At 40.2% G+C, this 23,027-nt stretch overlaps 1 protein-coding gene across 2 annotated transcripts in view; it reads left to right on the forward strand.

Moving 5' to 3' along the window:
- The window catches only part of LOC126281429 (zinc finger protein 221-like), a 152,158-nt gene that overhangs the window by 18,540 nt on the left and 110,591 nt on the right, over window positions 1-23,027 (forward strand). For both annotated transcript variants that reach the window (XM_049980382.1, XM_049980383.1), the window contains exon 2: window positions 19,267-19,989. In XM_049980382.1, the coding sequence (XP_049836339.1) occupies window positions 19,306-19,989 (684 nt within the window). In that variant the 5' untranslated portion in view covers window positions 19,267-19,305. The remainder of the gene's footprint in view (window positions 1-19,266; window positions 19,990-23,027) is intronic.

Genomic DNA, 23,027 nt, shown 5'->3' on the forward strand with positions numbered 1-23,027 from the left:
ACTTTCGGATCTGTCAAAATGGTTGAACAATCCTTGACAGTTATGCAGCCTTGCAGAATGCCCATGGAATACCACAATACAGCTGCCCAAATTATCACCAAAGCCTAACCATGGTTCATTCTTTGGATGTAAACTGGGCCAGAAGTGAAACAAGACCCATCTGACCAAATGACTTCTTCCATTCCTCCCTACATTTGAAGCCACTTAGCTCTGACATAAAGCACTTGCATCTACACAGAACACTGTTTTGACCATGTCTGACACTTGCAATGCGTTGAGGACATTGCACAGGTATATTTGTGGTCAAATACAATAGTGTAACCTGTGGGACCAGCTATCATCTGCATTTATGTTCAAGCATGCATTTCTTGCTATGTTCCCGTATTTTTTTCCAGCCCTGTATATCAGTAAGTCTTGAATTGTCAGTGTTAGAATCAGTTTTCCCACTTGTGACTGAGCTTAGGTCCTCACCACTGAGAAAGGTGCTGCAGTTGTTAAAATGTTGAATTGGCAGTTGGGAGGAGTGGGGCTGAAATTCTAATTTGACCATCCAGATTCAAGTTTTCTGTGATTTCTTGAAATTGATAAAGCCAATGCCAGAAATGTAGGTTTGAAAAGGACACAACCAAAATCCCTTCCTATCATTGTACTTTGTCTTCAGTGAGCTTGTTGTCAATGCAATGTTTAATTTTAGCCTTCATTCTGTCCTCCTTCCTTCCTTCCTTTCCCCCCTCCCTCCATAACCTCTCATTATTTATTGATCATTAGTCAGTCACTGTAAATGTGGATTTGTTTATGTGGATAGTTATTGTTTCAGAAATTAATAAGTTGTTACCAGGATTTTAATAGATATCATCTCTTCATTGTACTCTTTTGTGGCAAATGCATCTATTTTACTGAAGTCTTTGCTGGTCACCAGACCACCAGTCTACTAACTGTAATTTCTTTATCCATCTTCACAGCATAGTGTCATCAAATAATGTTAGGAACATTTCTCTTTATTCTATCCACATACATACTTTGCAAACTACTGTGAAGTGCTCAGTGGAGGGTACTTAACATGGGACATTTCACATACATGTTAGCAGGGCCAGAGGTGAAAAGTGGGAGCTGTCTGCTCTAGCTGAAGGCAGAATTATGAGAGAGAAGCAACTGCCCTCCAAGATCTTCCAGTGACCACAAATGTGACTCTCTTCCCATGTTCCATATCATTTAACACGTTGACATGGGTATACTAGCAGAGGGCCAAAGATATCCCTTGTCAGTGGCCTTTACTGGAATGCACTACTTCAGTGCTGAAGGACAGGCTGGTTTGACATGTTGGCACTGGTGGTGGTATACTGGGACAGTACTTGGAAGACTGAATGGAAATCAAGATTTGAAAAATTATTTTGAACAAAATCCTAAATATTACAAGACTGGCTGCTCATCCTGTACATCTGTTCCCCATCTTTAAGGGCTGGTGGCTGACATTGTTTACGAAAGTGCACCCCATCAGAAGATGAGGTGCCCTGATAGGGGACCTGCAGACTACAAGAGGGCTTTGTTACAATTAATTTTCTGTAGTGCTGTAAACAGAGGTTTATTGTTAAGTGTCACAGAAATTTAGTTGATCTCAGCTGTCAAAATATCAAGGCACAGCTCCAAAATGAAATTATCTTTAGTGGGTGTTCTGTAAATAGCCACTAATCATAAATGACTTCAGAGGTATCGGTAAGTGTAAAGGATAAATTCACTGCAATTTCTTTCATACACACCATCTCCATTAGTAAAATTCTGTCAATAAATTTCCTGTCTGCTCCACATTGTGGTCCCCACTATGAGAAAACATGCAACTGCATAACTGCCTATAAATAGACTAAGTATATTCGTGATATCCTAATCATTTTATGAGGTAAGAGACTTCATTTTTTACTTAAAGTCACTCTATTTTGACTCACTACTTTAACACCAAAACTATATCCTAGAGCTACACAAATACATTGCTAATACCAACATTCCTGATAAATTAACAAACGTATAGGTAATAGTGATATGATACATCACTGTCGTAGACAATGCAATCCTAATACAATAATGAAACGGAACCCGCACACACAAGCGCAAAATACTACATTACTGGGTAAGTGGGAGGAATCAGTTCGTAACAGCAAAACCATAGGAATGGGGCTATTGAGTAAGGAGTAGACAGGGGAGGGCAAAATAAGCTTGGTGTCAGGTGACGGCCAATGATATCAGCAGAATGAATGATTGTGGCCTTTCCTCCTCAGCAGTGTGAAAAATACTGTGCCATCAAAAGTGCCTGCAATAGTCATGGGTCGCCATAGGAAAGAGTAAGGCAGTTGGATGGAGTAAAATACAATTCATAAATAATAAATGAAATCACATTTAGCCTCTCTGTTGACCCTATTACGCCAGACCACTAGCACAAATAGAGAGTGATGCGAACATTGGTCCTTGGCATAATTATACAAATCTTAGAAAGATCAAGTGATTATTGGAATTGATCCAACAGTTTACAATTAAAATTTCTGTGACATCACAGAAGATTGAGCCAAAAGACAATATATGGACTAAATGTTGGGGTTGTAGATAGAATTAGGAGACAACAAAGACAAAACACAAAAAACCAAAAAATATATTAACATAAAATTCTTAGACCCAGATGCACATGATACTCTTTGTTGATAGTTTAAAAGGTTGAACTCAGTTATCCCACAATGAATTATTTTCAGTATGTTCACTTAACTAAGACCTCATTTAAAGGATGGGATAAAATGAAAAGAACATGTGTATGGAACTATTTTTACCTCGGAGCACAAATTTGTGTTACGTATGCGATCTGTCTGTCAGATATACTGTGCAATTGTGGAAATAATGGGCCTTCAGTACACACAGGAAGACACAATAACGATATGTGGAAAACAGCATATTAGTATTCCTTCAGATGCAAACATTATTCTAATACTAACATTGTAAATCAGTTGTCCTCCTCATTTACATTCCAGCTTGCATGATATAAACATTAAATAAACAATTTCTTAAAAACTTTAAAAGAAGTTGAAAGTTATCCTGGTCCGTCATAGTGTTTGCATAAAAACGAATTAAGATCCATTACAGTAAATCCAATAAAAATGAGAGTGACACAAAATAGCGCCAGAACTGTGGGAAAAGTACACCAGACTCTCAAAAATCGGCCTTTCCTGACACATATATGGGTGCCGGATTAGCAGAAGTGCCAGATTATTGAATGCCTGAAATTTATTTTATTCGTTTAATTTTTTTTATTTTTTATTTATTTTTTTTTATTTTGAAAACATAGGGGATATAGTATACTGTACTTGATTAAACCGAAGGATACAATTTTAAAGCATAGAGGATATACTTTATTAAATCCAGAAATACATTAGTTTTCAAAGAAAACTTAGCCCTTGAGTGTACACTGTACATAATTATACAGTCGTATCACTCACTATGAAATATGTCCCTAATTTTTTACTGTCGCAGTGATGATACACGATGGTGGCACGCTTTATCATGCTACTGCTTTACAAGCATTACATCAGTACTGCATGTATCTAGTTGATGCATAATGTACTCCAGGAAGACCTTGGAAACTTCAGCACAAGCAGTGTGAGAAATCTTCACGCTCTTCCTCCTGTGTCCTTTTCTTCATCACTTTCATCATTACTGTCTCGCACGCTATTGATTATTTCTTCATCTGTTAAAGGTTGGTCCATATCACAGTATTCCTCTTTCAGCCACTTAGTAACATCATCATCATTAATTTCTTCTCCTTCTGGAAGGTCGTGAAACATGTCAGTGTACAAAGTAATTGATAATTCCGAATTGATGGCTCATCGCTGTCATTCACTACTTGACCCAACTTGCCATCAGTGGATGTCAACAACTTTCTCCAGCTCTTCATTATGATAGCACTCTCCACTTTATCCCATGCTACGACTACTTGGAAAACTACATCATGCATGTTAATTGCTTTCCACGCCTTCAGCATAGTCTCAATAGAGTCGTTTTCACTTTCATTCAGCAAGGAGATGAGAAATGAATGTTGATAGTGATGTTTAATTGATTCCACCTCCCATGAACCATGGACCTTCCCGTTGGTGGGGAGGCTTGCGTGCCTCACTAATACAGATAGTCATACCGTAGGTGCAACCACAACGGAGCAGTATCTGTTGAGAGGCCAGATAAACGTGTGGTTCCTGAAGAGGGGCAGCAGCTTTTTCAGTAGTTGCAGGGGCAACAGTCTGGATGATTGACTGACCTGGAGTTGTAACACTAACCAAAACGGCCTTGCTGTGCTGGTACTGCGAACAGCTGAAAGCAAGGGGAAACTACAGCTGTAATTTTTCCCAAGGGCATGCAGCTTTACTGTATGGTTAACTGATGATGGCGTCCTCTTGGGTAAAATATTCCGGAGGTAAAATAGTCCCCCACTCGGATCTCTGGGCGAGGACTACTCAAGAGGACGTCGTCGTCAGGAGAAAGAAAACTGGCATTCTACGGATTGGAGTGTGGAATGTCAGATCGTTTAATCAGGCAGGTAGGTTATTAAATTTAAAAAGGGAAATGGATAGGTTAAAGTTAGATATAGCGGGAATTACTGAAGTTCGGTGGCAGGAGGAACAAGACTTTTGGTCAGGTGAATACAGGGTTATAAATACAAAATCAAATAGGGGTAATGCAGGAGTAGGTTTAATAATGAATAAAAAAATAGGAGTGCGGGTAAGCTACTACAAACAACATAGTGAATGCAATGTTGTGGCCAAGATAGACCGAAGCCCACACCTACTACAGTAGTAAGAGTTTATATGCCAACTAGCTCTGCAGATGACGAAGAAATTGTTGAAATGTAAGATGAGATGAAAGAAATTATTCAGATAGTGAAGGGAGACGAAAATTTAAGAGTCATGGGTGACTGGAATTCGATAGAAGGAGAAGGGAGAGAAGGAAATGTTGTAGGTGAATATGGATTGGGGGTAAGAAATGAAAGAGGAAGCCGTCTGGTAGAATTTTGTACAGAGCATAAGTTAATAATAGCTAACACTTGGTTCAAGAATCATAAAAGAAGGTTGTATACATGGAAGAATCCTGGAGATACTAGAAGGTATCAGATAGATTATATAATGGTAAGACAGAGATTTAGGAACCAGGTTTTAAATTGTAAGATGTTTCCAGGGGGAAGATGTAGGCTCTGAGCACAATCTACTGGTTATGAACTGTAGATTAAAACTGAAGAAACTGCAAAAAGGTGGGAATTTAAGGAGATGGGACCTGGATAAACTGACTAAACCAGAGGTTGTAGAGAGTTTCAGGAAGAGCATAAGGGAACAATTGACAGGAAGGGGGGGGAAGAAATACAGTAGAAGAATGGGTAGCTCTAAGGGATGAAGTAGTGAAGGCAGCAGAGGATCAAGTAGGTAAAAAGACGAGGGCTAGTAGAAATCCTTGGGTAACAGAAGAAATATTGAATTTAATTGATGAAAGGAGAAAATATAAAAATGCATTAAATGAAGCAGGCAAAAAGGAATACAAACGTCTCAAAAATGAGATCGACAGGAAGTGCAAGATGGCTAAGCAGGGATGGTTAGTGGACAAATGTAAGGATGTAGAGGCTTATCTAACTAGGGGTAAGATAGATACTGCCTACAGGAAAATTAAAGAGACCTTTGGAGAAAAGAGAACCATTTGTACGAATATCAAGAGTTCAGATGGAAACCCAGTTCTAAGCAAAGAGGGGAAAGCAAAAAGGTGGAAGGAGTATATAGAGGGTCTATACAAGGGCGAAGTACTTGAGGACAATATTATGGAAATGGAAGAGGAAGTAGATGAAGATGACATGGGAGATACAATACTGCGTGAAGAGTTTGACAGAGCACTGAAAGACCTGAGTCGAAACAAGGCCCCGGGAGTAGACAACGTTCCATTAGAACTACTGACAGCCTTGGGAGAGCCAGTCCTGACAACTCTACCATCTGGTGAGCAAGATGTACGAGACAGGCGAAATACCCTCAGACTTCAAGAAGAATATAATAATTCCAATCCCAAATGAAGCAGGTGTTGACAGATGTGAAAATTACCGAACTATCAGTTTAATAAGCCACAGCTGCAAAATACTAATGCGAATTCTTTACAGACGAATGGAAAAACTGGTAAAAGCCGACCTCGGGGAAGATCAGTTTGGATTCCATAGAAATATCAGAACACACGAAGCAATACTAACCCTACGACTTATCCTAGAAGAAAGATTAAGGAAAGGCAAACCTACGTTTCTAGCATTTTTAGACTTAGAGAATGTTGACTGGAATACTCTCTTTCAAATTCTGAAGGTGGCAGGGGTAAAATACAGGGGCCAAAAGGCTATTTACAATTTGTACAGAAAGCAGATGGCAGTTATAAGAGTCGAGGGGCATGAAGGGAAGCAGTGGTTGGGAAGGGAGTGAGGCAGAGTTGTAGCCTATCCCCGATGTTATTCAATCTGTGTATTGAGCAAGCAGTGAAGGAAACAAAAGAAAAATTTGGAGTAGGAATTAAAATCCATGGAGAAGAAATAAAAACCTTGAGGTTCGCCGATGACATTGTAATTCTGTCAGGGACAGCAAAGGACTTGGGAGAGCAGTTGAATGGAATGGACAGTGTCTTGAAAGGAGGGTATAAGATGAACATCAACAAAAGCAAAATCACGTTAATGGAATGTAGTTGAATTAAGTTGGGTGATGCTGAGGGAATTAGATTAGGAAATGAGACACTTTAAGTAGTAAAGGAATTTTGCTATTTTGAGAGCAAAATAACTGATGATGGTCGAAGTAGAGAGGATATAAAGTGTAGACTGGCAATAGCAAGAAAAGCATTTCTGAGGAAGAGAAATTTGTTAACATCGAGTATAGATTTAAGTGTCAGGAAGTCATTTCTGAAGGTATTTTTATGAAGTGTAGCCATGTATGGAAGTGAAACATGGGCAATAAATAGTTTGGAAAGGAAGAGAATAGAAGCTTTCGAAATGTGGTGCTACAGAAGAATGCTGAAGATTTGATGGATAGATCACATAACTAATGAGGAGGTATTGAATAGAATTGGGGAGAAGAGGAGATTGTGGCACAACTTGACAAGAAGGGAACAGTTGGTATGACATGTTCTGAGGCATTAGGGGATCATAAATTTAGCATTGGAGGGCAGCATGGAGGGTAAAATTCATAGAGGGAGACCAAGCAGAATGATGTAGGTTGCAGTAGGTACTGGGAGATGAAGCAGCTTGCACAGGATTGAGTAGCATGGAGAGCTGCATCAAACCAGTCTCTGGACTGATGACAACAACAACAACAACATGTAATGGATATTATTTAGAACGTGAAACAACAACAATTGATTCCAAAATTCCCTGGTCCATGGGCTAAATTCGGGGTGTCACATAGAGTGGGAGAGAGTGCTTGTACATGTATACCATTGGACTTTAGAGAAACATCTGAAGGATGACTGGGAGCATTGTCAGTTATAAGGATAGCTGTCAGTGGAAGCTTTTTTCTTGTTAGCTCTTTTCTCACTGCTAGTACCAACATTTCATGGAACCACCGAGAGGATATTTGTCTGTCCATCCACACTTTCTTCTGAGTGCAATGTTGCCTTGGTAGAGTATTTAAGTCAGTGTGTTGAAAACAACGTGGACTTTGGAATTTTCCAATCACCATAAGCGGTAGTTTATGAATCCCATTGGCATTACTATAAGTCATTAATGTTACGCACTGTTTCTGTTGTTTGTAACCACGAGCTTCCTCCTCGTTCTTGGCAGTTAATGTTTTTGAAGGAAACATCTTGTAAAAGAGTTGTGTTTCATCAGCAGTTAAATCTTCGTCCTCTATTATCCTCCGTGTCTTGCTTACAAACTCATCAGCATCCTTATCATTAGCTGAGCAACTTTCTCCGGTGACAGTCAGCTGCCGAATGCCATGTCGTTTTTTCCAGTTTGATAACCAGCATTTCCTCGCCAAGTTGTTTATTAAATGCAGCTGCTTTTTCCTTTATAATCGGGCCACTGACCGGAATTCCTTTACCGTGTTGTGTGAACCATCAATAAACAGCTACGTCCAGTTCTTCATTCTCACTCAACCTTCTGTTTTCCCAACTCACTATCCATTTGTGTTGAGTACTGTTGACTAATATCTTCTTTCTTTTTCATGTCATAAATAGTTGCTTGTCCAACATAGAACTCGACGGCAATGGCATTCTACGAAGAACCTCGATTTAACTTATTTAAAATCTCAAGTTTGTGCTTGAGGTCTAGCGTAATGTGCTTCCTTTTAGAAGACATGATTGTGAACAGTAAAGAAAGCTACAATTTAAAATACAGTAAATAAAGCATTGTTGTGCACGATAATTCATTGTGCACGTGATTTTGTATGTGCGCCAGACTACTGAGAGCCTGGACTACTGGGGGCTGAATTAGCGAGAGTCTAGTGTATCTCTATATTTTTAAACAAATGAAAAGAACATGTAGCCTAAATGTCTCAGAAAGTCTGTGAGCATCAGATTTCCCTTAGTCACATCCAGTTCACTGCAAATGATCAAACCTAACAGAAGTTTAAAGTGAACAGTATAAACTGCAGTAGCAGGTACAGAAGAAATCACAAACACGAATCACTCCCACCTCACATCATAGTTATTGCAATGGCTGCAGAGAGAGCACAGCTCATATACCAGATTTGGGTATATTGGCTGAACATTTAATAGTGATTCTTAGCTTCAGATATCTTCATTCTCCTCCATTGGTTAATTGAGGGTACAAGAATAGTAACTGGCCAACTAAACTTTAGTATCAACTCCCAAAAAATCAATGAAAGGTAAATCACCTAGAAAAAATGTTCATTGCTTAAAATTCTAACACAAATGACAAAATAACACTATGAACATTATAAAAAAAGGCAAGGAATAAAGGTATCCAGTTGACAAGCAATTCTAAAGTTATTAGAGGGCTACATTCTGGCCAAAACACAACATTGCACTGTGTGAGAATTCACATGAAACCAGGAACTGTCAAATGTCATTTGTCTGCAATAGCCCACATGCAGATCATAGGCAGAGATCTATTACAGGCCACAAATTCATAACGGCTGCTTCAGTGTAGTTTGGTGGAGAAGGGGATACCACTTGCAGCATATGGCATGGGTTCTGTATAAGGGAGAGGGAAAGGAGAGGCAGGCAGTATGAGGTGCAGAAGGCAGGGGGTGACAGGAGAAGACACGGGAAAACAGTATGTGTGGGGGTTGGAGGAAAGGGGGCAAGGCACGACCGTGCACTGGAGATGCATGTATGCTTGCCAAAATGACCCAGAAGAAAGCTAAATTGATTTGATTGTACAAAATATTTTTTTAATTCAAGACAACCAGTTTCAACAGTCTTAGCTGTCATCTTCAGGTTTTAAACATTTTTTTGTAGTAAAACATGTTCATTTTTTGCTGATGGCATGCACAAGATCTCAAATGAATGAAACTCATCACATTATAAATGTTTTTCATCACTAAAATATTTAAAAACACACAGCATCTTATCCAAAAGACCGCGTCCATGTTCATATTGCTACAGTGTCTCTTTTTGGAGAAGATGCTTTGTGTTTTTAAATATTTTGATGATGAGAAACATTTATTATGTGCTGAGTTTTATCCACGTGATATCTTGTGAAAGAGGTTAGCATAAAATGTTTTAAGACGTGAAGATGACAGCTAAGACTGTTGAAACCGGTTTTGTTTAATGAAAATATATATATATTATGTGATCTTGGCTTTTGAATGGTTTTCAACAATTAAAACAGATTTCCCTAAATATTCTTATAATGAGAAAATTCAATCTTGAAGAAACCTTATGGTGTTGCGTACCAGCTGCATGGCATCAGTTCACACGAAACAGAGTAAAACAATGCCATTTAACAGAAGGTCAAACACCAATAAATTTGGCAGAAGAGGTTACACAATGTACTAATTTTGCCCATGAATTAAAAGATCTAAATATTAGTATGACAGAAGACCAAGAACTGACATCAGCTTTTACAGGCATATTTGAAAACTAGACTAATGCAGGACAGTAACATCCATTTGAAACAGCAGTAGATAAAAAAGGTGCTAAGATTTCTATTTTGCATTCATGCATCTCTATGTTGAATTTCAGCAAACTCTAGGTTCCAAAACTTTGACCCCCATTTTAGGAACCTGCCGTCTGTATAGAAACCACAACGAAGTCACATCAAGACACCAAAGACTTTGATTTGCAAATGTACAACATGTACAAAATTATATAGTGCCTTAGTTTTCAGATAAAATTATGGTAATTAAAGTGAGTGAGCAAGAACAGTGTGTGTATTGGTTTCACCAGTCACTAGGCAGGAAAATTTAAAAAGAAATGCAGTAGGGAAACAATTAGTTCAACATGCATAAAAATTAAATATGATTTCAGTATTTTTAACTCTTTTGAAGAGCATAGTGAGGGAAAGAACAGAAACAGATGTTTCTAAACAGAAGACAAACTCAGCTAGACAGCAGAGCAGTGTAGCATTAAATATATATAATTAATTGAAAATTCCAGGCGAGATGGTCCACGCAAAGTCTTGAAAATGAAAGCAAAAAGGATAGAGTCAGCAAAAGAGGGGCAGACTTGACAATAAGATGCAACTCTTCACAAATTAAAATTGTAAAAAGAAGACTTGACGTATTCTTCCAGTACTCAGGAACTCATAAAAAACTACACTAACAACTTAAGCTTTTCTCAAAAATCGTTAATGCTTACAGCCATATAAAACCCATATGAGTGTTAAACAAATGTACTAACCTATATAAATATACTAATCACTTGGAATTCATAACTAAAGAAACACACAACTGAAAACTCTTGTAATAAATAAAAGGTCTTTCAAAAGAAAATGGGATTTCTTCCTACAGAGATCATGAATACTATAATCCCTGAAAAACTAAACGCAGTGTAGGAACTAGTAAGTACATATACACATTGAAAACTTTCTCACAGTGTTAAAGTAAATTAACTAAGAAACAACCACAAAGTGGAGTATTTCCATTTAAAATCATACTTATGCAGAACTCATCATCAATCCTACCACAAGATCATTAGAAATAAACTTCAACATGTGAAATGTAAGTTGATAATTTGAGTTTCCTTAAGCTGCAGACACTCTGTGGGCATTAAGGTTAGAGTAGCTGTTAGAGCCATCACTCATTTTAAACATCAGGATTAGAAAAATTACTCGGAGGTCTAAAAAAGTGTTACTTGCATTGGAGCTTGCTACGCAGGAACTGATAATGCTCGTGTCAAGAGCATATTACGATTATTCAATATTAGTGTCGTCATCTTCTTACTAATTGTCTTAACAGAAAACTGTCTTCACATTCACTTAATACTCAACTAACTTTCACTGCCTCCTGGGGTTAAAGCCGAAAGCAACCCAAAATAAAAAGCCATCTAATTTACCATAAGATAGTGTATTTATTCTAACACAGGATGTATACTTCATCTTCTATATGTTCATTAATTGTATTATTATCCTCAATATACTTAACATATGCCATCTCTTTAAATTGCTACTCTTCTCAGTATAGTGGAATTCTGTATTACTGTATTAACACATTGTTATGTTATCTCCACATTCATTGAGTAAACATCAATACTTATTCAACAAAAGGCATTACATTAAAAGTGGGGAAAGTTTACTACTTTTATCCCACTGTCTGATAGGTCACACAGTGTCCTAATACACTCCTGGTAATTGAAATAAGAACACCGTGAATTCATTGTCCCAGGAAGGGGAAACTTTATTGACACATTCCTTGGGTCAGTTACATCACATGATCACATTGACAGAACCACAGGCACATAGAGACAGGCAACAGAGCATGCACAATGTCGGCACTAGTACAGTGTATATCCACCTTTCGCAGTAATGCAGGCTGTTATTCTCCCATGGAGACGATCGTAGATATGCTGGGTGTAGTCCTGTGGAACGGCTTGCCATGCCATTTCCACCTGGCGCCTCAGTTGGACCAGCGTTCGTGCTGGACGTGCAGACCGCCTGAGACGACGCTTCATCCAGTCCCAAACATGCTCAATGGGGGACAGATCCGGAGATCTTGCTGGCCAGGGTAGTTGACTTACACCTTCTAGAGCACGTTGGGTGGCACGGGATACATGCGGACGTGCATTGTCCTGTTGGAACAGCAAGTTCCCTTGCCGCTCTAGGAATGGTAGAACGATGGGTTCGATGATGGTTTGGATGTACCGTGCACTATTCAGTGTCCCCTCGACGATCACCAGAGGTGTACGGCCAGTGTAGGAGATCGCTCCCCACACCATGATGCCGGGTGTTGGCCCTGTGTGCTTCGGTCGTATGCAGTCCTGATTGTGGCGCTCACCTGCACGACGCCAAACACGCATACGACCATCATTGGCATCAAGGCAGAAGCGACTCTCATTGCTGAAGACGACACGTCTCCATTCGTCCCTCCATTCACGCCTGTCGCGACACCACTGGAGGCGGGCTGCACGATATTGGGGCGTGAGCGGAAGACGGCCTAACGGTGTGCGGGACCGTAGCCCAGCTTCATGGAGACGGTTGCGAATGGTTGTCGCCGATACCCCAGGAGCAACAGTGTCCCTAATTTGCTGGGAAGTGGCGATGCGGTCCCCTACGGCACTGCGTAGGATCCTACGGTCTTGGTGTGCATCCGTGTGTCGCTGCGGTCCGGTCCCAGGTTGACGGGCACGTGCACCTTCCGCCGACCACTGGCGACAACATCGATGTACTGTGGAGATCTCACGCCCCATGTGTTGAGCAATTCGGCGGTACGTCCACCCGGCCTCCCGCATGCCCACTATAGGCCCTCGCTCAAAGTCCGTCAACTGCACATACGGTTCACGTCCACGCTGTTGCGGCATGCTAGCAGTGTTAAAGACTGCGATGGAGCTGCGTATGCCACGGCAAACTGGCTGACACTGACGGCGGCGCTGCACAAATGCTGCGCAGCTAGCGCCATTCGACGGCCAACACCGCTGTTCCTGGTGTGTCCGCTGTGCCGTGCGTGTGATCATTGCTTGTACAGCCCTCTCGCAGTGTCCGGAGCAAGTATGTTGGGTCTGACACACCGGTGTCAATGTGTTCTTTTTTCCATTTCCAGGAGTGTAGTTTCAGCGACACAGATGCTAATAGTGTATAATTAGTGTATGTGCACCAGAGACCCAACGTCACCTAATCCCACTATTAATCTGATAGACACAACTGAGATTAAGGAACTTAATAGCTTTTTGCTTTCCTCTCATGGCCTAGATGCTAGTGTTGTGTCTGTATCTGGCCTTAAAACAAGAACGCACTCCCCCTGAGTTTCAAAGTTTTTGCCATTACCTATGCACATAGATGATTTCAGACCTGGCCTAGATGCAGTTTTGTTTGAGGACAGAGGGGCACAAACCCTGCAGACTTTTAAGTCTGTTAAAGGGGCAGAAACCAACTTTCATTGAGGCCAATGGAAAGTGTGCTGTATAGGAAACATGGAAAAGATGGAAAGGAGCATGACAGGAAATGGAAGATAATACTGCGACCAGCTTGGACACTCTCTGGCCACTAATCCACATGTTGCAGAGTATAAGATCCTGGAGATTAGTTGAAAACTCTACCCAATATTTAGGAGAATGTCTCTCTGTTGAGATTTAGATTTCCCTTAATTGCTCCAGACAAATGGGTTTCCTTCAAAAGGGCTCGGCTAATTTCCTTCCCCCCATCCATGACATATTCCGAGCTTGTGCTCCGTATCTAATGGCCTCGATGTTGGTGGGGTATTAAACCCAAACTTCCTTCCTTTTTTCTACCCAGTAATCATTTCAAAAGACATCAACCAAAAAGGACATTCAGCAACATAGCTAGCAAACTCATAATGAGCTGCTCCCTTCTTCCTGTTCATATATCTAATAATACTTATCCAACTGAGCTGCTCTCTACCTCGTCTTCACATCTGCAACAATACTTACCCAAATTGTTTGTGAAACCATGTGGCTAACTTCTCAAAATTACACTTTACCTATTATCCACAACAAAGAAGTAATACACACATCGAAAATAGTTTTGCATGAACTCATTTCCTAGAGTTCGGGAACCTGTACAGAAAATTGGAATAGAGATCAACATAAACATGATTTCTGCTCTTTTTTTTCATGAAGACGACACATTGCATATTGTACAACCGTACAGCAAGCGAGACCTTCAGGGATGGTGGTCCAGATTGCGGTACACACGGGTACCTCTAATACCCAGTAGCACGTTCCTCTTGTATTGATGTATATCTGTATTCGTCGTGGCAAACTATCCACAAGTTCATCAAGGCACTGTTGGTCCGGATTGTCACACTCCTTAATGGCTATTGGGTGTAGATCCCTCAGAATGGTTGGTGAGCCACGTCATCCATAAATTTCCCTTTTCAATCTATCCCAGGCATGTTCGATAGGGTTCATGTCTGGAGAACATGCTGGCCACTCTAGTCTAGTGAAGTGCTCGATGGTGGTGCGAATATTCTTCCTTGAAGACAAACGCCTCACCAGTATGTGGCCGATATGGTTGTACTATCAGTCGGAGAATGTCGTTCACGAATCGTACAGCCATTATGGCGTCTTCCATGACCACCAGCGGCATATATCGGCCCCACATAATTCCACCCCAAAACAGCAGACAACCTTCACCTTGCTGCACTTGCTGGACAGTGTGTGTAAGGTGTTCACCCTAACCTGGTTGTCTCCAAACACGTCTCCGACGATTGTCTGGGTGAAGGCATGCCCAACACTCATCGATGAAGAGAGTGGGATGCCAATTCTGAGCAGTCCATTCGGCATGTTGTTGGGCCCATCTGTACCGCGCTGCATGGTGTCGTGGTTGCAAAGATGGATCTCGCCATGGACGTCGGGAGTGAAGTTGCGCATCATCCAGCCTATTGCGCGCAGTTTGAGTCATAACATGACATCCTGTGGCTGCACGAAAAGCATTATTCAAGATAGTGGCACTGCTGTCAAGGTTCCTCTGAGCCATAATCTGTTGGTAGCCTGGTGATCCACTGCAGTAGTAGCCATTAGGCAACCTGAGCGAGGCATGTCATCAACAGTTCCTGTCTCTCTGTATGTCCTCCATGTCCGAACAACATTACTTAGGTTCACTCCGAGACACGTGGAAACTTCCTTTGTTGAGAGCCTTTCCTGGCACAAAGTCACAATGCAGATGCGATTGAACATGTCTTTTTGCTTGCGTATCATGTCATTTCTGGAAACCCAGAATCTACTCTGTAGGAATCAACATGTATTCCAGAAACAGCGATCATGTGAGACCCAACTCGCTTTATTTGTTCATGAGATCCAGATAATATTAGATACAGACTCCCAGGTAGATGCCATTTTCCTTGACTTCTGGAAGGCATTCGATACAGTTCCACACTGTCGCCTGATAAACAAAGTAAGAGCCTATGGAATATCAGACCAGCTGTGTGGCCGGATTGAAGAGTTTTTAGCAAACAGAACACTGCATATTGTTCTCAATGGAGAAATGTCTACAGACGTTAAAGTAACCTCTGGCGCGCCACGGGGGAGTGTTATGGGACCATGGCTTTTCACAATATATATAAATGACCTAGTAGATAGTGTCAGAAGTTCCATGCGGCTTTTCGCGGATGATGCTGTAGTATACAAAGAAGTTGCAGCATTAGAAAATTGCAGTGAAATGCAGGAAGATCTGCAGCAGATAGGCACTTGGTGCAGGGAGCGGCAACTGACCCTTAACATAGACAAATGTAATGTATTGCGAATACATAGAAATGATCCTTTATTGTGTAATTATATGATAGTGGAACGAATTCTGGTAGCAGTTACTTCTGTAAAATATCTGGGAGTATGCATACAGAATGATTTGAAGTGGAATGATCATATAAAATTAATTGTTGGTAAGGTGGGTGCCAGGTTGAGATTCATTGGGAGAGTCTTTAGAAAATGTAGTCCATCGACAAAGGAGGTGGCTTACAGAACACTGATTCGACCTTTACTGGAGTATTGCTCATCAGTGTGGAATCTGTACCAGGTCGGGTTGACAGAGGAGATAGAGAAGATCCAAAGAAGAGCAGCGTGTTTCGTCACAGGGTTATTTGGTAAGCGTGATAGCATTACGGAGATGTTTAGCAAACTCAAGTGGCAGACTCTGCAAGAGAGGTGCTCTGCATCGCGGTGTAGTTTGCTGTCCAGGTTTCGAGAGGGTGCGTTTCTGGATGAGGTATCAAATATATTGCTTCCCCCTACTTACACCTCCTGAGGAGATCACGAATGTAAATTGGAGAGATTCGAGTGCACACGGTGGCTTTCTGGCAGTCATTCTTCCCGCGATCCATACACGACTGGAACAGGAAAGGGAGGTAATGACAGTGGCACGTAAAGTGCCCTCCGCCACACACCGTTGGGTGTCTTTCGGAATATAAATGTTGATGTAGATGTAGATTGACTGTCTAGGCGTGGTTGACATGAGTCTTGTACTTCCTGGTGGAATGACTGGAATGGATTGGCTGTCGGACCCCTCCGTCAAATAGGTGCTGGTCATGCATGGCTGTTTACATTTTAGGGCAGGTTTAGTGACATCTCTGAACAGTCAAAGGGACTGTGTCCGTGATACAATATCCACAGTCAACATCTATCTTCAGTTCTGGGAACCGGGGTGATGCAAAACTTTTTTGAAGTGTGTACGTTCTGCTAATATGCGACAATACTAATGCTACAGATGTCACAGGTGGATAATCATACTTCATTAAGTTTTGGTGAAGTATGGCTTTGTAATCGGACCTTATGCCATAATTGTTAGTTAGGTCGCTTTTTAGTGCAATGGGAGTCACTGAATCAATGTGGCTAGTGCTGGAAAGGTCTCCAAAATACACAAAGTAAATGTTCTATCTGAACCATGAACCTTATAATTCTTGTGTTATTCAAATAACTTTTTGAAGCACACACCCAAGTACCTTTACTCAACTAGTGACAGCTAATTCCCTAACCTCATGCATTTATATTTCAGTCCACACTAATTCATCTATCAAAATTAGAGTTAATGCAATGACAGAAATTCTTAAGCAAAAGTGCAGACACAAAGTGATCACAACATGTACAGTTTCTTAGGCTCAGTGCGATAAAAAAGGCATCTCTCCCCTCTCCCCTCCCCCTCCCCCTCCCTCCTCCCCCTCCCCCCCTCCCCCTCCCCCCTCCCCCTCTCCCCCCCACATTTCAAGAGCTTCTGTTCTCTTCTTGTTTAAAGTTCTTGTTGTCCACTCCAATACAAAGCTACACTCCATACTGATTCCTCCAAGAAAGACTTCCTGACATTTAGATTTATATTGAATTTTCCAAATTTCTCTTTTCAGAAACACTTTTCTTGCCATTGCCAGTGTGCATTTTTAACCTGTCTACTTTGGGCATCATCAGTTATTTTTTTGCCCAGATAGGAAGACTCCTCTACTACTCTTAGTGTCTGATTTCCCAATCTGATTGTGTTGGCCTGATCTGATTTAATTCATCTGTATTCCATTATCTTGATTTTAGTTTTGTTGATATTCCCTTTCCAAATTTCTTCTTGGTTTCCTTAACTGCTTGTTCAGTTTACAGACTGAATGACATCAAATGTGAGCTACACCCCTGCCTTGCTCCCGTCTCACCTACTGCTTCCCTTTTATGACCATTGACCCTTATAACTGCAATATGGTTTCCATAGAAGTTGAGATAACTTTTCATTCTGGCTACTTTTAGAATTTCAAAGGGTGTATTCCAAGCATCATTGTCAAAAGCTTTCTCAAAATTTATAAATACTCTCAATGTAGGTTTGCCTTTCTTTCACTGATATTTTTGATAAGCCATGGGATCACTATGGCCTAATGTGTTTCTACATTTCTTCAGAACTGAAGTTGATGTTCTTTGACTTTTTTGGAAAAGGAATCATTACATTCTCCATGATGTTTAAGGATATTCTGCATGTCTGATTTATCTTGCATACAAGGTGAAATAGTTTTGTCATGGGTGGCTTTTTCAAGGATCTCAATAATGCTGAGGGAATGTCACCCACTCTAGGAGACTTATTAGGGCTGTAAAGAAAATAAAATGGAGGTGGGTAGGATATGTAGCCAGATGAACTCTAAGAGGTAAAAAAATATTGAAATAATGACACATCTCATTAAAGTTATGTGGGGTAGATGCATGTAGCTAAAGATAGCAATGCTTGAAAAAGTGCAGTGGTGCTTTTATCCAGCAGCATCAAATAGCTTGTGGCAGTGGTATTGTCACCACTTACTGTACCACAAGAACCTCTATATATGCAATACTGGCCATGTCATTGGCGAGTTGCTATCCACATTGAAAACTGCCAAATACATCAGTTCAGTGGATGTGTTGAATAAGATAAGCCCAATTTTAATTGTCTGAGTGACTGTTGTGGATAAAAGATGACTGTGAAACCTTTCTGTCATCTCAATAGCAAATTCCATTCTTCAAATAATCCTTAAGGTAAAAATCAGATTTAATCTGAAATCACCATGAAATAATCCATCTTTGAACTGTTTTTAATTGTTTGTATTCAGGCTAAGATTACTTTCAGTGTAGCATTGAAGTGTAATAACCCCGGAAGCTAAGAAGATAATGGAAAAGGGTTATAAAATGCAAAACAGCAGTAATGGGATGTAACAGGCAGTTCAGAAATTAGGATACAAGATTTATTTGCACTTTTTTAAAATTCTGCTTCACTGATTGTAATTGCTATGATATTGGACATTTCAGTTACTTAAAGTTATAATAAACTTTCTCAGTGAAAAACATGGTAGTATGCATAATAATCTTAAGCTACCTTTAGTATTATAGGTATGGTGATCAATGCCTTACTCTTACGTCCTCTCTCTCTCTCTCTCTCTCTCTCTCTCTCTCTCTCTCTCTCTGTTGACCATTTGTATCCTGAACTTCATCTTGAATTTTCTTTGCAGCGTTTCAAGTTTTTGTTTGTCCAGTTTGCTTTTTATTTTCAACAGCTGGAGGGGGATCTGGATTGTAAGGCAATATTGATGAAGCTACTCCAGTTGCCCTTTTGTGTAACAGTTTTATAGTATTTATAATTTCTTTTACTCATTTTTGGTGTTCAGCTTATTTAAATGTCAGGTAACGTACTCATCTTCAAATATAGTTCATTTATATATATTCTGTTTGGTGTTACAGGCTGTGCTGAGAAACCCGGTTTTGAAGGTGGTATGACAGATGATGGATGACGACACAAGATCACAAGAACTGTTGGACAGTGTTGACATCTCACAGTTACGACCTGATGGGAAACTTAATACATCAGTTGCACCACCTTCCCTCAAGGTTGATGAAGATGGATGTGCAGTTATTGCACCACCTGTTACACAGTATGTCAACATACACAGGTTGGCTGAACCTTCTCTTGGTGCTGTTGGGGGTAAGGGGGGAACAGGCGGTGGCGTCCCTTCGGACTGCGGGCCTACTGGCCTTGACCTGGTTCCACATCATGTTGTGCATAATGGACTTGTGGTTGACATGATGGTACCGGGAAGTGCTGGTGAATTTGTAGCACATGGTGCAGCTGGCTACCTTCCTCCTGTGGGTGACCATTATGATGAAGATGTCTTACTGACGGAAGATGATCGTCGCCTTGCAGCAGCCCTCGTTGCTGTACAGATTGCTCAGCAGCAGAAGCATCATGGAAATGTGGGCAGCAGTCATCATGGTTTGCCTCACCCCCAGGAATTAGGCCTAGTTACTGTTAATGGTGCCCTGCCGTGCCTTACTAAGGTTCCTGATCATCATAATGGAAGCAGCGTACCTATGTCACCAGACCGTGCTGCTGTAGTTCAGGGGTACATACAGACAGCAGGTGTAGTTGTTGATGATGACCAGGAGCACCAACTATTGACTGAACAGGTATGTTCTTTAAAAATAGTTAGATTTCTATTATGAGATCAGTGTGGTAATCAGGCTCCCTCGCATTGGTTGGAAGTAAGAAATTGTATGCAAATTCTGATTACTTTATTTAAACATTCTGTTGTAAAACATCTATTTGTTAACAAAACATATGATACGGTGTAGACCCTCATGACTGTTGTATGGGAATGGAACCAAGGAACAAAACAGAAACTGTATCTGTTTTTGTTCTGCTGTACTATACTGTAAAATAATGGCTTGAACTCTGTACATTTCAGCACAAAGAATGTAAGATCGCAAGACTTAAAAGAGAGGAAGCCACAGCATGGTAGTATTGTCACTCTGGTATTGCTATTTTTGCACTTAGTACAGCATTCATCTAGCATCTAGTGGTTTCTACACTGTATCGTTTTGTGATATGCTGTGATACATTCCAGACACTGCTAGCCTTATCAATAAATTAATGAAAAAAATCATCTCCATGGTCCATGAACTTTTCATACACTTAAACCCTTTGATTATGGCTCGATTGTTAAGTAGATAATGCATACAATATACATTTGTTCACAATCAGAAACTGTACACTATACAAATCTGTAAAATTATTCTGTTTTTCTTGATTTGGGAAAAATATTTTAATTAAATTATTTACTAATACTCATTTTAATAGGAAGCAGGATAGACATAGAAATAGTCTGAATAGAAGGCTAAGCACTGATGTCATTAATTTGAAGATATACACTTTCACAGTTTTATGTAAGCACTCAATTACATATAATTTCTCTTTCTTAATTGGTGTTGTGGTCTTCAGCAATCTTCTGTAGCACCAAATTTGTAAAGCTTCTATTCTCATCTTTCTGATTATTGCCCAAATTTCACTTTTGCATAACACTTAAAATTGTTTTTGTTGTTAACAATTTTCCTCTTTTCAGGAGCTCTTGTCTTGCTATTGCCTGTGTGCAGTTGATAACCTCTCTACTTCAACCATCATCACATATTTTTCTACCCAAATAGCAATACTCAGCTAATACTTTTAATGTCTTGTTACTTATTGTAATTCTTTCCACTTCACTTGATTTTATTCAAGTAAATATTCTACTTTCGTTGATATTCATCTTATAACCTGTTTTTAAGACACCATCTTTTTTGTTCAGTTGCTCTTCCACGTCCTTTTGCCATCTCTGACAGAATTACAATGCCATCAGCAAACCTCAGAGTTTCTGTAGATTTTTCCCGAACTTTAATTCCCTTTCCAAATTTGTATCTAATTTCTTCTTTGTCCACTTAAATATTCTCTTCAAGTTCATTTCCCTTGTATAGCACTTCTATTCCTTCCATCATTCAGCCTTCCCTTCTGTGCCTTGTACTAGCATACAGTGATTCCTTTGTTCTTAATTTTTTTTCCAGGTGGCATCTATCTTTCTGACAGGTATGCATGCTTCTGCAGCATTGGATTTTCCATTTAGTCATTTCTGATTTTGCCATTTTGCACTTGCTATAATTTTTTAGACATTTCTTTTCCCTTTCCCTCTTCACTTTCTGGGTTTTTATATTTTCCCCTTTCACCTATTAAAATCAGTATGTCATGTGTTACCTAAGATTTCTATTGTGCCTTGTCTCTCTGCCTAATTGTTCCACTGCTGATTTCACTATACCATTTCTTAAAGCTACCCATTCATCTTCTGTAATATTTATCTCACCTGCATCAGTCAGTACGTCCAATTCTTATTACAATATTAAAATGATGAACAGCTGACACTAGTCCAAAATTAATGGTTGCAATGCGGTGCATTGTCCCATTAGTGTTACAGGACAGTGTATTGCCCATAGTCTCAGCACCAAAGCCAGCAAAGGTGGCTACAATATTATAAAATCTCGTGATACGGGCACATGTCTGACATTTGTGATTCTCTCTTCCAAATGCCCATGCAAGACATAAACAAAATGGTGCTTGCTAGTATTCTGCATGAATTATGAATCAAAAAAAGTGTAAATGCAACAGGGAATAACAATATTAATGTGCTAATAGTAAACTGCAGGAGCGTCTATAGAAAGGTCTCAGAACTGCTCTCAGTAATAAACGGTCGTAATGCCCATATAGTACTAGGGACAGAAAGTTGGCTGAAACCAGATGTAAACAGTAATGAAAACCTAAACTCAGATTGGAATGTATACCGCAGAGATAGGCTGGACAGTGAAGAAGGGGGAGGCGTGTTTATAGCTATAAGAAGTGTAATAGCATCGAAGGAAATTGACGGAGATCCAAAATGTGAAATAATTTGGGTGAAGATCACGGTTAAAGCAGGCTCAGACATGGTAATTGGATGTCTCTATAGGCCCTCTGGCTCAGCAGCTGTTGTGGCTGAGCACCTGAAGGATAATTTGGAAAATATTTTGAGTAGATTTCCCCACCATGTTATAGTTCTGTGTGGAGACTTTAATTTGCCGGATATTGACTAGGAGACTCAAACATTCATAACGGGTGGCAGGGACAAAGAATCCAGTGAAATTTTTTTAAGTGCTTTATCTGAAAACTACCTTGTGCAGTTAAACAGAGAACCGACTCGTGGCAATAACATATTTGACCTTCTGGTGACAAACAGACCCGAACTATTTGAAACAGTTGACGCAGAACAGGGAATCGGTGATCATAAAGCAGTTACTGCAGTGATGATTTCAGCCGAAAATAGTAATATTAAAAAAGGTAGGAAGATTTTTCTGTTTAGAAAAGGGACAAAAAGCAGATTACAGAGTACCTGATGGCTCAACACGAAAGTTTTGTCTCAAGTACCGATTGTGTTGAGAATCAGTGGACAAAGTTCAAAACCATGGTACAATATGCGTTAGATGAGTATGTGTCAAGCAAGATCGTAAGAGATGGTAAAGAGCCACCGTGGTACAACAACAGAGTTAGAAAACTGCTGCGGAAGCAAAGAGAACTTCACAGCAAACATAAACATAGCCAAAGCCTTGCAGACAAACAATAATTACGTGAAGCGAAATGTAGTGTGAGGAGGGCTATGCAAGAGGCGTTCAAT

The sequence above is a fragment of the Schistocerca gregaria genome, chromosome 7, assembly GCF_023897955.1.
Source record: "Schistocerca gregaria isolate iqSchGreg1 chromosome 7, iqSchGreg1.2, whole genome shotgun sequence".
Classification (NCBI taxonomy): domain Eukaryota; kingdom Metazoa; phylum Arthropoda; class Insecta; order Orthoptera; family Acrididae; genus Schistocerca; species Schistocerca gregaria.